At 39.7% G+C, this 14,017-nt stretch overlaps 2 protein-coding genes across 2 annotated transcripts in view; one reads left to right on the top strand and one right to left on the bottom strand.

Annotated features, from left to right (window-relative positions):
* Positions 1–12,465, top strand: part of NUBP1 (nucleotide binding protein 1) — a 23,594-nt gene extending 11,129 nt beyond the window's left edge. Inside the window, exons 4-11 of the mRNA XM_019507467.1 lie at positions 1,470–1,538; positions 3,184–3,216; positions 3,981–4,071; positions 5,641–5,795; positions 9,312–9,422; positions 10,821–10,923; positions 11,742–11,825; positions 12,292–12,465. Of these exons, the coding sequence (XP_019363012.1) occupies positions 1,470–1,538; positions 3,184–3,216; positions 3,981–4,071; positions 5,641–5,795; positions 9,312–9,422; positions 10,821–10,923; positions 11,742–11,825; positions 12,292–12,335 (690 nt within the window). The 3' untranslated portion in view covers positions 12,336–12,465. The remainder of the gene's footprint in view (positions 1–1,469; positions 1,539–3,183; positions 3,217–3,980; positions 4,072–5,640; positions 5,796–9,311; positions 9,423–10,820; positions 10,924–11,741; positions 11,826–12,291) is intronic.
* A 99-nt stretch (positions 12,466–12,564) lies between these two features.
* The window catches only part of TVP23A (trans-golgi network vesicle protein 23 homolog A), a gene marked incomplete at its 5' end in the record, with an annotated part of 15,410 nt that continues 13,957 nt past the window's right edge, over positions 12,565–14,017 (bottom strand). Inside the window, one exon of the mRNA XM_019507469.1 lies at positions 12,565–12,815. The remainder of the gene's footprint in view (positions 12,816–14,017) is intronic.

The following is a 14,017-nucleotide window of genomic DNA, read 5'->3' as shown; positions in this document are numbered from 1 at the left end:
TCCCCGCATTTCAGGTCTGGCTCTGCTCTCCTATCCTGCTTTCCCCCCCCCACCCCTGTGCTCTGGGTGCACCTGGCCCGTGTCCACCAGCCTCCCCTCTCTTCCCCTCCCCTTGCTGCTGCCCTCCCTCCCAGCTGTTGGCAGGGCCTGGCAGTAGGGTGTCATCACCGTGCCTCCCCTCGCACTCCCTGCCGGCTTCTGTCGGACCCCAGGAGTGTCAGGGCGCTCCCTGCCATCATGGTGGGTGGGGACAGAGTCCTGTGTCCAGCCCCGCCCCGGCCCCACTTCTCGTCCAGTCGGGAGAGGGGGTGAACGGGTCCGCTCCCCCCACTCTCACCACTTAGAGGCAGGGCCCAATTTTCACCCCTCCCCCTTCGGAGCTGTCATCAGGGCATGGCAGTGGTGGTGGAAGCCTCTACCATGCCATGCCCCCCACCGGCTTTTGTCGGGATCCGGTGGCTCCTCATCCCTCCACGTCTGGCCCCACCCCCACTTCGCGTCCGCTTCCCCCCCACCCCCGCTCCATTGCTGCCACCAGCTGGGGGGCGTGGGGCAGGCCATTACAGTTTCATCCATCCCCCCACTGTGTCCCCGCCATCATGGTGGTGCTCCACTGCGCCGTCTCCTGTCCAAACGCTCTTGGAGCACTCTGGTTATTTCAGTCAGGCAATCGGAGTGCAAATGAAGTGTTATGGATAGACTAAGGCTTTATAATAGAATGTTGTAATGCAATATTACGGTGTCATACCAAAACTTGCTCAGTCCTACAAGCACTGGAATGTGTTTAATTTCAAACATTACAGGTTCATAACTTAGATGGTATTAAGATTGTGCAGCTAAAAGTTTTGCCAGGTATCAGGAAATGAATATGTATTCCAGTAGAGTTGGTGTTAACATACTTACTAATTTTTGAGGTACAATGACTTTTTTATTAACTTGTATCTCTCCACTTTTTTCATTACCATCTTTTTCCGAGGCACTTTTGACTTTGTGATACACCCCAATGCACCTGTTTGTGCCCCACACTTGCACATTTTTTATTTCTAGGATGCGCATGGAAAAAGAAGCCATTAGAGTAGGATGCCCTGTAGCCACAGCAAAAATTGCCCTAGGCCTGATTTTCAAGCTCATCTCTGTGCCTTAGAGTGATGGGATAATTAAGTCTTTCTGCTTAGACTTTTAGTTGCCTTTTTGTAAAAGCTGTTAGTTAAGATTCCAGTGGGTGATTGCTGAGCTAATAGGTCACTGTATTAGGAATGGGTCTACTACTACAACTGGATTTCTAAAAAATTATTATTTTTAACCTCAAGCTAGTACTTCTGTGTCCAAATGGTCCATTTCCTGCTATTAATCCAAGTTAAACAGTTTCTAGTTCTAAACTCATTTTAGTGTTTACTTCTAACAGTATAAAACTTTGCAGGCATCTTATATAAACTTTTATTTCCTATTCCTCTCCCCCTTTTTTTCAGGTTGCTTTGCTGGACATAGACATTTGTGGTCCATCAATACCTAAAATGATGGGTTTAGAGGGAGAACAGGTATGACTTCTTTTTTGGTTGTTTTTAAAACCGTCTTGTCACAAGCAGCCTTACAAATTATTGATTGGGAGCACCTTTGGCCTGTTAATTTTGTTAAAAAATAACCTGTACACAGAAGCAGTTGCACATATGATTTGTGCACTTTGCAGAAGACGTACAAGTGAAAAGTTAAGGCCAGACAATGCCTTACAATAGATGTTTTCAAAGACAGGTACTGCAGAATGGTATGATACTGTAAAACTGCAAAATGATGAAGCCTTAAGAATATCTTTTTTAATTAATACTTTTCATAGCTTTCCAAAGGAAAGAAGTGTCTAACTTCATTTTACAGATGACACCTTGTTGTGGGTTGAATTTTTTGAAAAAGGAGTAAGGGTGCACTGATACAGGATTTTTTTGGGCCAATACCGATAGCCAATTTATTAACAAGCCATATTGCCTGATGCAGATCCAATTGCCAGTTTGCAAGCCTGGCAGTTTGGAGAGCAGTGTTAGGCCGATAAGTCTGTTGGGGGGTAGAGGCATGGGGCAGTGCATATCAAGGCCCCCGCAGTGAGGGAGTGAGTGGGGCTGGGGCAGCAGCGGGTGCTGCTCAGCTGGGGTGGAGCTGGGGATGGAGCCCCGAGCACCTCATTTGGGGGGCACAGGGAGGCCCCTGCTGCTGCATGCACCCCTGATGAAGGCATGGGGGCACATGCCCCCTGGACCTGTGTGTGGGACAAGGACGGGCTGCTGCTGTGAACTGGGGCTGAGGCTGGTGCCAGGCTCTACCCACCAGGGGGTTGGGCCAGGGCAGTGGGTGGCGGCAGCACTGGAAGTGCAGGGGGCGGCTACGGCAACTTTTGGGGTGGCTGTAGCCTACCCTGTAGTGCTCCCTCTCAGTGCTGTCACTACCCACCGGGAGAGCAGCCCCAGCCCAACTACCTTGCTGGGAAGAGCCTGGTGCTGCCCCTGGCCCAAGTCTGCAGTGGCAGCCTGGCCTTGTCTCATGCAGAGATCCAGGGAACGTGCGCCCCCACATGCCTCCCCCAAGGGTATGTGCAGGAGCTGCCCCCCAAACAAGCCACTCTTGGCTCTGTCCTGTGCCCCACCCTGTCCTGGCTGGGCAGCGCCTGCCCCAGCCCTTGCCCCACTTCCTTCCTCACTGTGGGGGCCTCTATGCTCTCGCTCCATACTCCCCCAACAGACTTAACCAGATGCTGCCAGGCAGACCACATGCATGCTGCCATTGTGTCCATGCATGTGGCTTTTATCATTGACATTATCAGCCATATCGGACAAAAAAAGCCAGTTGCTGATAATGTCAGTTTCCTTTTTATGGGTGCTAATACGATATGGACCATTGTATCAGTGCACCTCTGCTAAGATGCAACCACGATATCTGAGGGCCGTATTGTAAATTGTAAGGCAGCATGCCTGCAGTCATAGTCACTCAGTTTTTACTTCAGTAGAATGTACTGTTTGCTGAAGAGTTCAGGAGTTCAGGCATTTTGCAATTTCTTAAGCTTGGCCATTTGACTGTCCAACAGCATTGATTGGACAGCTTGTTTCTGAGCACCAAGCTTGAAATACAGCTTGTTTTTTACATAATTTGTGTATATGCTTCTTACAGAATTATTTTTTAACTTAATGTTTCCATTGTCAGGTTCATCAGAGTGGTTTTGGATGGTCTCCTGTGGTAAGTTAGCTCTGTGTGTGTGGAATTTGTAAAGCTTTTCATTCTTGTTTGCTTGTTCATATTGTTTTTTATTTAAAGAATTATTCTTGGGGCTCAAAAGAGAAGAGCAAGTGTTTAGTGGCATGTTTTCTTCTACACAGGGAAGTTCTGCTCTTTAAAAGACTACTTTTTTAAATCTTTAATATTTAACCTAGTTCAGTCTTAAATATTTAACCTAATATTAAATATTAAGCTTTACATTTCCTTTAAGTTCAAATAGCTTGGCTATTCAAAATAAAAGGTAACTTTTCTTTTTTTCAAAAGGAAAAGGTTTCTGCCACTTCAGTTTAGACAAAGAAAATAGACTAGTCAGGTTCATTATTCTTATGTACCTACATGATACTTCACTTTTCTAAATAGAAAATATTGATGATAGCATGGCCTCTATGAGCCAGTGAATATCAGCTGGAGGCTAACAACATGCAAACAAACCCCCCATTTTTAATTACCACCTCCAAGGTGTATCCTGCAAACGGAAACCTTTGTTGAATGAGGAAGGATGTGGTGTCTTACTGGCATGCCCCCAAAAGATACTGCGGAACATTGTTGTTGTAATTATAGTTGGTTCTGTGAGTTTAGGAAAGGCTTTTTAAGATATAAATGTAGTCAGATTATTGGCTGTTGTATAGAAATCATGTACAACCTTTTACTCATGAGAAAAAAATGAAGTGAACAAGTTAAGTGCTCATAAAAGTTAACTTAATATTCTGCTTCCTCTCTTTTAGTATGTTGAAGAAAACTTAGGTGTCATGTCAGTGGGATTCTTGCTGAGTAGTCCTGATGATGCTGTTATCTGGAGAGGACCCAAAAAAAATGGTCTGTACCTTGTGTGTATTTTCAAAGATCATTTTATCCATGGTGGTAAACTACTGCAATTTGGATAATGCTTCAATTTTTTCCTATAAAATTTGGTTTGGATTAGGTGTTACTGATGACCATACATGAATGGAAATCAAAGATTCATCATATGATCAAATTAAATATCCTGAATATTTCTGACAATAAAATGTAAATTTTAAGTTTCAGACAGGGTAAGCATTTATATTTGTCAACTGTTTGTTGCTAATACAAATCGATATTAGCTTTCAAAATGATTCATAACTTGGATATACATGAGTATCAAACATTTAAACCTAAATTAACTGAAAATCTGAAAAAGAAATAAACTTCATCTGACTCCCAGTTCTTTAAAAGGAAAAATAAGTAGGTAACTCTACCTTAATTGGTTAATAATTCAACTTGTAAACACGCATCACTTATTACATGTGTAAAATAAAAATAAACTAATAGGTACAGAGATAGCTTTGCAGAAAACCGCTCTCATTTGTTCTTTGTTGATTAAAAATTTATTCTGATACACTTTAAAAAAATGCTTATCTTTTTTGCCCAACTAAACATGTAATCTTTTGTTACTGCAGATTTAATATGACTCTCTTAAGTCCCACTGCACGTTCCACTTTCAAATGAATAGAAAGTAATAATTTAGGAGACTGGAATATACTTAAATATTTTTCTCTTAAAGCACCATCCTGAAGTGTTGTTTGACAGTTGGTTTAAAATATGGGAAACTGAATAGAATACTGCACTGGACCGTGACTGTTATGATTATGATGCGAGGCAGCTGTTGAATTGCTGCATCTCAAGCCCTTCTGGGTGTTTATACACATGCTCCAGAGGAGGAGGGGTTCCAAGAACCACTTTAGTTAAAGTACCTGGAGCATCACGTGCATCAGCCTCCCTGCAAGCTTTAGCTAAAGGGCCCCAGCACCATTTTTAACATGGGGACATTGTTACATGTGATGGTGGAGCGTGGTAATTACCACACTCCAGCAGACTCAGTTAATCAAGTCTGCTCTGATGCACTGTAATTACAGCGCCCTCGATGTCTAATACATTGATTTTAAAAAAAAAAAAGTCAAATTGTTTTATTTACTTCATGTGCAGCTTTAGAAATAACAGTGGTTTCACAAACAACACAATAGCTACTGTTCCTCTCCTTACCTTGTCTTTGATTGGAACTAGGCAATTCTGATGCTGGACATGAAGAGAATTTAGCTGACATTCATTTGTGGTAGCTCAGCAGGAGCCACCAAGAGTAAAAAAAATAAAAAAAAATCACAGAAGCCAATAGATGTTTTGAGTAGTTGGTGCCATTTTTATTTAGGCTAAATTTTCAGAACCAAATAGATCTTGAAATGACTCCTTGAATAACAGATTTAATGGATCAAATTCTGAAACTGTATTCAGGAAAAATGTTCAATGAAGTCAAAGACTTTTGATTATATTGGGAATTTCTAATTATGTCTACCTTAAGAGCAGAACTGTATGCTTACTATTCTGAATGTGAAGTTTTGAAATGTCAAGTTTTTACTCTAAACATTTTAGGGTTGATCAAACAGTTTCTTCGGGATGTGGATTGGGGTGAAGTTGACTACCTGATTGTAGATACACCCCCAGGTACTTCAGATGAACATCTATCTATTATGCAGTATCTTGGTGCAACACACATAGATGGGGCAGTTATTATCACCACTCCTCAGGTAAGAACTGTAACTCATATTATTTAATTTTAGAAAAAATGGTTATAGCGAAGTCTAGTTAAGATGATAGATCTGTCATTGAATGTGGACAACACAGTAAAGTAGAGTGAGTACGTCCATCTGTGAGAGAGGAGGATTTAAATGGCTTTAATGCCACTGGAATTTTCTTTGATTAGTTCAGGAATACAGCCAGCATGATCCCATCTGTCACAAAGTACTGAGTACAAAACCAAAGTTTTGAGATCTAGTATACTGTCAGTTTGCTCTGAACATCAGTATGTTGATTTTAAACAAAAATTAGCTGAATAAATGCCATGCTGCTCTGTGTGGCATTTTGAAGTAGTCTTCAGTATCATAAAACTATGGATATATAGGGCTGTCAAGAGAAAACACTGGAACACAAGAAAAGACTTAAGATGCTAGGGAATGTTGCCTTTTTAAAGGAAATGGGGCTTTTTGCTATGGCTTCCTTTCTTGTGATTTAAAACAAAAAGAAAAAAGTCATTAGGATTGAGGTTAGTGGCAGGAAACTAGGAAAATTAGAGAAATAGAGCTGAAGACTGGCAGGTTTGGGTCTGCTGTTTAGTAATAAACTGATAATGGCAATCCAGCACACAGTGGAACCAGCTACTACAGTGGAACCACTGCCACACACTCCCCTTGGAAAGAGAGGCATACACTCCTCAAGATCCAACAACAAATAATGATCAAGTTAAGGAAATGGAAAGGAGCTATATTAACCATAAACTGGAAGGGCTACATTCGTAAGGCTAACGCAACTGTCTGCCACCAGCCGTTTCAAGGAACTCAAGGATGGATGTCATATTATTCATCCTTGAACTCAAATAGCACCTCAGCAATTGTTTCCCTATCAATTCCAAAAAATCTGCATAACTTCCTCTACTATTCCCACTCTAGGAACTTCTTATGTGCTACCTAAGATGCACAAAATACCCTGCATAGGCCCATCCTATTTAAGCATACTACCGTCAATGGAGGAGTATCTGCATTCCTAGGAACCATCCTCAAGCTACTGGTTACTTGAATTTGTCCCCATGATTAGACTTCCTTAATAAAAGCCACAACACAAACCACCTCTTTGGCACTAACATCCTTGCCCCTATAGACATCACTGGCCTAGATGTTAACACAGAGGTATCCTACCCTGTCTAAAGTATCTACAAGACCACAGATCACTCTTAGATTTTTCAGCTACAATGTGCTGTGAAAGTTCCCCATTTTATCTGCACCAAATGTGCCAGTTGTGTTGAGACATCTTTAACAAGATTTTGGAAAAATGTACTACCAAATCCATGCACTGTAGATTAGTGCTGCTCAACCTTCTGGCCAAGAGTTGGATTCCATGCAAGGAATTGGCACACTGACCCAACCCCATGTACTGGATCCGGCTGCACAGAGACCCTGCATAACAGCCCCACTGCAGGGTGGTGATCTAACACACAGCCCCTCATCATCCAGCCTGCAGGGCTCCCCATGGGGATAGAAATTTGGCAACAGGGGAACAGTAATTAATGCTTCCGCTATCTAATTTTTGAATCTGCAGGAAGCCTTGTAGCCTGCATGACACTGCTTCACAGGCTGGAGGTTAAGCATCCCTGCTGTAGGTGCAGTATAGATGACATCTTTGTTATATGGACTAAATGCCTGGGAATCATGATTGTAGGCTTGATTTCCATGGTCAGTTTAACCCTTACCACCCTAATGTCAGCTTTTATATATAAGCCATAATCAACCTAAAGAATGGCACTATGAAAACCATGTGCAAAAAACCCAAAAACAAGCCACCAACCTCCACAAAATCAGTAACCATCCCAAACTTAAGAAGAAATTTAGTATCTGTAGCTACATCTTCAGATATCGCTGCGTCTGTTCTGATAAGAATGGTGAGGTAGGTTTCACAAACAATCTAAAAACAACCTTTATCTAGCAAAGACACTCCAAAAAATACTTCATCTTTGAACAAGCTATTCAAAATACCTTGCACAAATCTAGCAAAATATAAAATTGTAAACCTCCACTTGGTTATCACATACCATTCCACATTGGAGCCTATAAATATATAATTAACAGTTAAGTCATACTTGAAGAGGATGACATGTTGAAAGAAATTTTCTCGGGTGCCCTTCTCCTGCTAGCTCTCCTGGCTTCTGAACAAACACCCCAACCTCATCAAAATCATTGTCAAAAGCCAAACCTCCACTGGCCAACACCCCATGAAACAAGAACTTACCTAAACAAATGCAGAACCTGCTGACAGATCTCTACTGCCAGCACTATCTATGCTTCCCACAACAAAAATATTAGAATCTAAGGGACCCTATGTCTGTCTATCACAGAATGTGATGTACCTCATCCAGTGGTCCAGATAACCTGATGGAAACTATGTGGGTGAAACTAAGTCATCACTACACTCTAGACTGAGTTCACAGAAAAACAGTAAAAGATGGAAAATGTCGTCACCAGTGTGAGGTACATGTTTCACAGAACAACCACTCTGTTTCTGACCTCCAAGTCATTGTCCTCAAGGGACCTACACACTACCTTCAGAAAACAGGCCTGAGAATAAAAATTCCTAACTTTATTAGAAACTATAGCCTTAAGAAAATACTGTCTATGTTCATTACAACTTACCTGCCCACACTAATCTGTCTTTGCTTCATTGGTGATAATGGCCATTTTTCAAGTAGTTTTATTGCTTAACAGTTAGGGTTAACCATAGCATCTGTTCTTCACTTGGTCTGTAACTGGTTCAGATGACCATTGAAGCAAACGGAAGTTAGCTGCCCACCTTGTGTTTTAAGGGGGCAAATTAATTCATATTTGGGAGAGCTGTTATTAAAAGATATTCTCATCTCATAAATACTTCTTGCTTATTCTCTGGATACCCACTATGGATATTAAATGAACAGAGGGAGAGGTGGCAAGAAACAAATAGAGCATTATGAAGGAAGTGTATGTAAAGAATGCAAAGTTATGTGATTGAAAAAAGCCATTGGGAGATGATCTCCATTACTTGTGTGAGAACATTTTGAGTTGCTGTAATGTATTTCATTTTAATTTGGAAATAGTAAACTGCTTCCCCTTTGTTTTTTCAGCATTCTCACCTGATGTCTTTCTCTATAACAACAGGAGGAAAATATTTGCATAAGTTCTATTTTAAAGAACTAAAGCTATTAAATGAATGTAGGTGATAAAACATTGATATGGCTGAACTGGTTTCATTGTTTCAGTCAGATTTAAACTTGTCAGAAGAAAACTGAAGGAACAGAAATAGTTTACTTTATCTTTAGTCCACACCAAGTCACAAAATCTCTTTATCCAGTGTAATGGACAGTAGTTCATATTTTCAGAATTTGAATTGAAACTATTCCATAAGAACTCTTCTTTGAACAGAGGCTTGAAGTCTTCTTTGCTAGGAGGTTTAGTTTTGCAGGACAACTGCGTAGGTGAATGAAACCACTATCAAAATAACAATTAATCCTGAATTATTGACAGGAAGTATCCCTGCAGGATGTTCGGAAAGAGATCAACTTCTGTCATAAGGTTAAACTGCCAATCATCGGTGTTGTTGAAAATATGAGTGGCTTTATATGCCCAAAATGTAAGGTAATAGTAAACCTACTACCTCTATTCACTCAAATATGTCTGGGTATATGTATTTGGGATATGTAGTTAGTGATTGTGGGAGTGAAGGGGATTTTTTTTTGGCCACGTCAGAATTGCCTGTTTGTCTGATAGCTGTTCATTAAGAGAATCGTGTGGGAAGTAGTTTAAAAAAAAAAAAAAAAAATTAAAAAACCGTTTTGCTTGCTGCTGTTTCCACCAAGAACACATACACATACATTTATCCTTCAGAATTTCCTGAGGCCAAGGTTCCTAGATCTGTGTTTCTTCAGTAACAACACTGTGGAGATAGCAATTTCATCTTAAAGGCTTCAGCTACTTTAAGGCAATTTAAAAGTTATGCTTGGCATCCATCTTTGAATAACAAGCTTGCTTTGAGATCTGTGTTTCTTATTAACTCCTTTTCTTAAATACCTCTCTTTCAAAGGGCTCATTATCTGGCATTTCTTAATATCAGAATGCAGCTTCTGGGGTGTGAGAGACTTCTTCTGAAGTGCTATGTGATCAAAAACTTGCCACTTCTCCCTTGCGTATTTCGCTTCTAAAAGTTTGTTCAAAATTATAAATGTTTTCTTATTCCTGGCAGTTTCTCCGGGATAGAGTTCCTGATAAATCTTTTAAATGAGTAAGCTTAAAATACATTGTTTTGTTTTTGCAAATAATTCTGCAATTTTTAGAATGGGCTTTAAGTGTGTTTTAAAACCACTCCCAGGCTGATGGCATGTACTGCATAACAAACAAAGATTATGAAAATTAGGAGAGAGAAACAAAATTACAATACCTTGCCTACCTGGAGGAGGATTGGGCAGCAGTAATGACACAACTCTTGATTTGCTAATTAATGATGACCTACAAGTCTCTCTTGAGGATGCTGCCTTGGCCTCTATCCCATTGTCCACTTAGATAAATGCTTCCCAGTTTTGCAAGCATTTAGATATTTATCTCAGGAGTCCTAGATATTGGATTCATTCAAAATTCAAGCATGTTTTGTTTTTAAATCCCTCACTTTTATTATATTAGCATTCAAAAACTTTAAAATGTGGATTGTTTGTAATACGCATTTTGAATGAATGGTAACCTTGAAAAGTAAAGGAGCAGTCTGATGCATTATTTTCAGAATTTATACATACGTATCTAAAAACATTTATTGGGAAAAAATGATTTGTGTAGAACTTCAATGTGTTTAGTGATCACATGCCAGGAAACTACTTTAATCAGCCTTCAAAAAGCCCAAAATGTTTGGTCTTTCTAATCTTAAATGGGATTTCAATATCCCATGACGTTTCAGAAAATATTGTTATGCACAACTGAAAATGTTCTTAAAGTTCTTAAAAATGGTCTTGGTTGCAAATGTCTCTCTCTTTATTTCCCCCATTACAGAATGAATCTCAAATCTTTCCTCCAACAACAGGAGGTGCAGAGATGATGTGCAAAAATTTAAATGTTTCTCTCCTGGGTAAAGTGCCTCTAGATCCTCAGATAGGTAATCTTTATAGTGCACATTTTAAATAGGCAGAAGTGTCTAGTAGTAGTTTACAGTGCTCTGACTTGGTTTATCAAGTAGGCATTTAGTCACTATGATAACAGTCTAAAAATCTCTGTTCTAAATACCATTTCCCAACCTTGCTTTTACATTAAAAATGTTGATAAATGGAAAAATATTGAAAACAGTAAGTTGTTTGGAAATGAGAAGTGATAGTCACTTTTGTAACTATAAACTATAATAATCTTAGCCTTTATCTTTTATTGGAACATGTAATTTCTTTGGCAAGTTGCTCATTTACTTTGAAGACTAGATGAAACCAGACCCATTAGAAGGAAGAACAAAATTTTGTAAATGCCAAGGTTTGATAAAATGAGAGCTGTACTTTTAAAATTTCAGCTACAAAAGTAGTTCAAGTTGTGAGTCATGTTGGAATTGTAGTGGATGTAATCTGATGTGCTGCCTAAAGATAATTAAATAGCAGATGACATTGTGGAAGTTAATGTAAAGCAAGACCAGGTTGGTATTGCCAAATAAGTTCTGTGGAATTAAAGAGCAGCATCCCATCTAGGCAAAAGAGAACGCATTTATAGTCTTTGATTTAGAACTATCAGGGCCTCAACATGATAAACTGAAGTAGTCAAGTGTTTTCTTATAAATACCTGTGAGAACTGCTACATGTAGCTCTATAGACATGCCTGATACAGGAAGAAATGTGGTAAGAACAGCAGGCGCTCTTGAGTCACTAGAATTAAACATCATTGGGGGAGGGTAACTTTTCCATAGTTAAGTAGTTATCTTAATTTTTCCTCTTCCAGGAAAAAGTTGTGATAACGGCCAGTCATTTTTGTCTGAAGTACCTGAGTCCCCAGCTACATCATCTTACAAAAATATCATCCAAAGTAAGTAGCTCATGCAAGGAAGCTTGTGTTTGGATACTTCTCCCAGCTCACAGTAGTTACCTTACCCAAATGTCACACAGGTGCCTACAGCATGACCTTAGTCAAACCCCACCATTAATAATCCTTTAATTGCATGCATTTTGTATGGTTAGTTTCCAAAAATTTCCTATCCACTTATTCTGACAAAATAGTTTTAATACTTCAAGCAGACGTTTAAGGGGAAATTGGGTAATTTCCTAATCAGTAGTATTGTATAATTTAGTTTCATATTCTTACTCACATCCACCTCCAGAAGAGTAGGTAGATAGATAGTACTCAAAAGGGCATGTAGCACATGAGAAACTTTTTCAGTCATTTCAGATTAAACAGGGTAGTTTGAAAGAAAGCACAAAACAAACCCTAAATTCATGGAATGTCCAAAATACTGAACTCACTACTAAACTCACTTTTGCTTGCTTCTTTTCAGGAATTCAGGATTATTGTGGTTTACACCAATCTCAAGAAAAGTAGATCTGACTAGTGAATGGACTTTATACATATTTCATATTAATTATAGGAAAATAATTTATGTCCTGAATTATCAGAATCAAATGTAAAGAGATCTCCTTTTCTATTTGCAAATAAATGTTTTGGTAATTAATTTCTGCCTCTTAATTTTCTGTTTTTATAGCTTGCTGTTACTGTAACACACTAATGGCCATCTAATCCAATTGATGCTTTAAAGTTATAACTGTTATAACACACGCATAGCATTTATTCAGAAACTTATATATTAAACAGTTTGTTTTCATTGAAACATACATAGTGTTCCATTTACCCAAGTCATTTAACTATTAGTATTTTCTTCAAGTCTTCTGGAGATTAACTGTAGTGTATATTTCCATGCACTTGCTGAATAAGATCACTTGAATACATTTTTCCTTCGACTAACAGACTTTAGGCTGTAGTTTTCAATTTAGTGTTGACTTCTCTCAGGACTACATTGTCTTTCTAGGAAAGGAAAATGATGACATTATCTAGTGGGAAAATACCACTAGCCATTTTTACAGAGGCAGTTTCTGTGTTAGTCTTCAATCAGCCAGCAGGGCAGGGTGGCACTTTAGACACGAACTAGTTCAAAGAGGCATGAGCTTTTATAAGCATCAGTCCACCATTCTGCCTCACCAGTTAGCTTTCATAGCCAGCAATCTGTTTTGTCAAATGTTAATACCCCTCTGAACCATTTAGTCTAGTGGTTCTCAACCTTTTTAGACTCGAGACCCACATCAGAAAATGCTTTCACTTGGGTTGGTTTTTTTTGAGTATTGGAAAAATAGCGCAATTCTGTTGCAAAGAACATAAAGACCACAACAGGCCAGAGTGTTATTTGACACTCTGGTTTCCTATTTTAATTCTCCAGGTTTATTTTGTGAATCTTATGTAGCACCCTGGCTGAAAAATCACTGAGTTAATCTCTAAGGTGCCACCCTGCCCTACCTTCTAACTGGCCATCTTTAGACAAGATGATGTTGTTTTCCCTTATTTGTAATAGTTGCACTCTGATTTCTTCTAGTTGGAAAAGATTAATTCCATTTTCTTTCAAACTAAATCAGTTCAAGTTTAACTATATGGTTACCCAACAAAATGAGCCGAATTTAGGGAAACTGCCAACTCCAGAATGTAATGAAAGAAAAGTTTAAGCCTGAATACTGACTAATCTCTTGGTAATTTAAGGTACTGAACACATAAGGCCAGTACTGTGTGGTCAGAAATCCCCCTTTAAGATAAGCTGATAAACTTCTTAAACTGAAGCAAGGAATCCTTGCATAGCAAGATCAAGAACTTGCCTTTACCTTGACGTAAAGATGTAGATTTTCTTTCTGACTCTGCTTTTTTAATGTTTCATAGTTTCTAGGGTCGGAAGGGACCTGAGCAGATCATCTAGTCCGACCCCCTGCCATGGCAGGAAAGAGTACTGGGGTCAAATGACCTCAGTAAAGTGGTCATCCAACCTCCTCTTAACCCCCAGGGTGGGAGCCTGCACCACCTCACTTGGAAGCTGGTTCGAGACCCTAGCCACCCTCACCGTGAAGTAGCACCTCCTGATGTCCAACTTAAACCTTCCCTCCGCCAGCTTGTGACCATTGTTCCTGGTCACTCCTTGCGGCGCTCGGGGGAACAGGGACTCCCCCAGCGCCTGCTGATCCCCCCTA

The sequence above is a fragment of the Gavialis gangeticus genome, unplaced genomic scaffold, assembly GCF_001723915.1.
Source record: "Gavialis gangeticus isolate Ggan-Ray unplaced genomic scaffold, GavGan_comp1, whole genome shotgun sequence".
Taxonomy (NCBI): Eukaryota; Metazoa; Chordata; order Crocodylia; family Gavialidae; genus Gavialis; species Gavialis gangeticus.
This window is presented reverse-complemented; position numbering and strand designations above follow the sequence as displayed.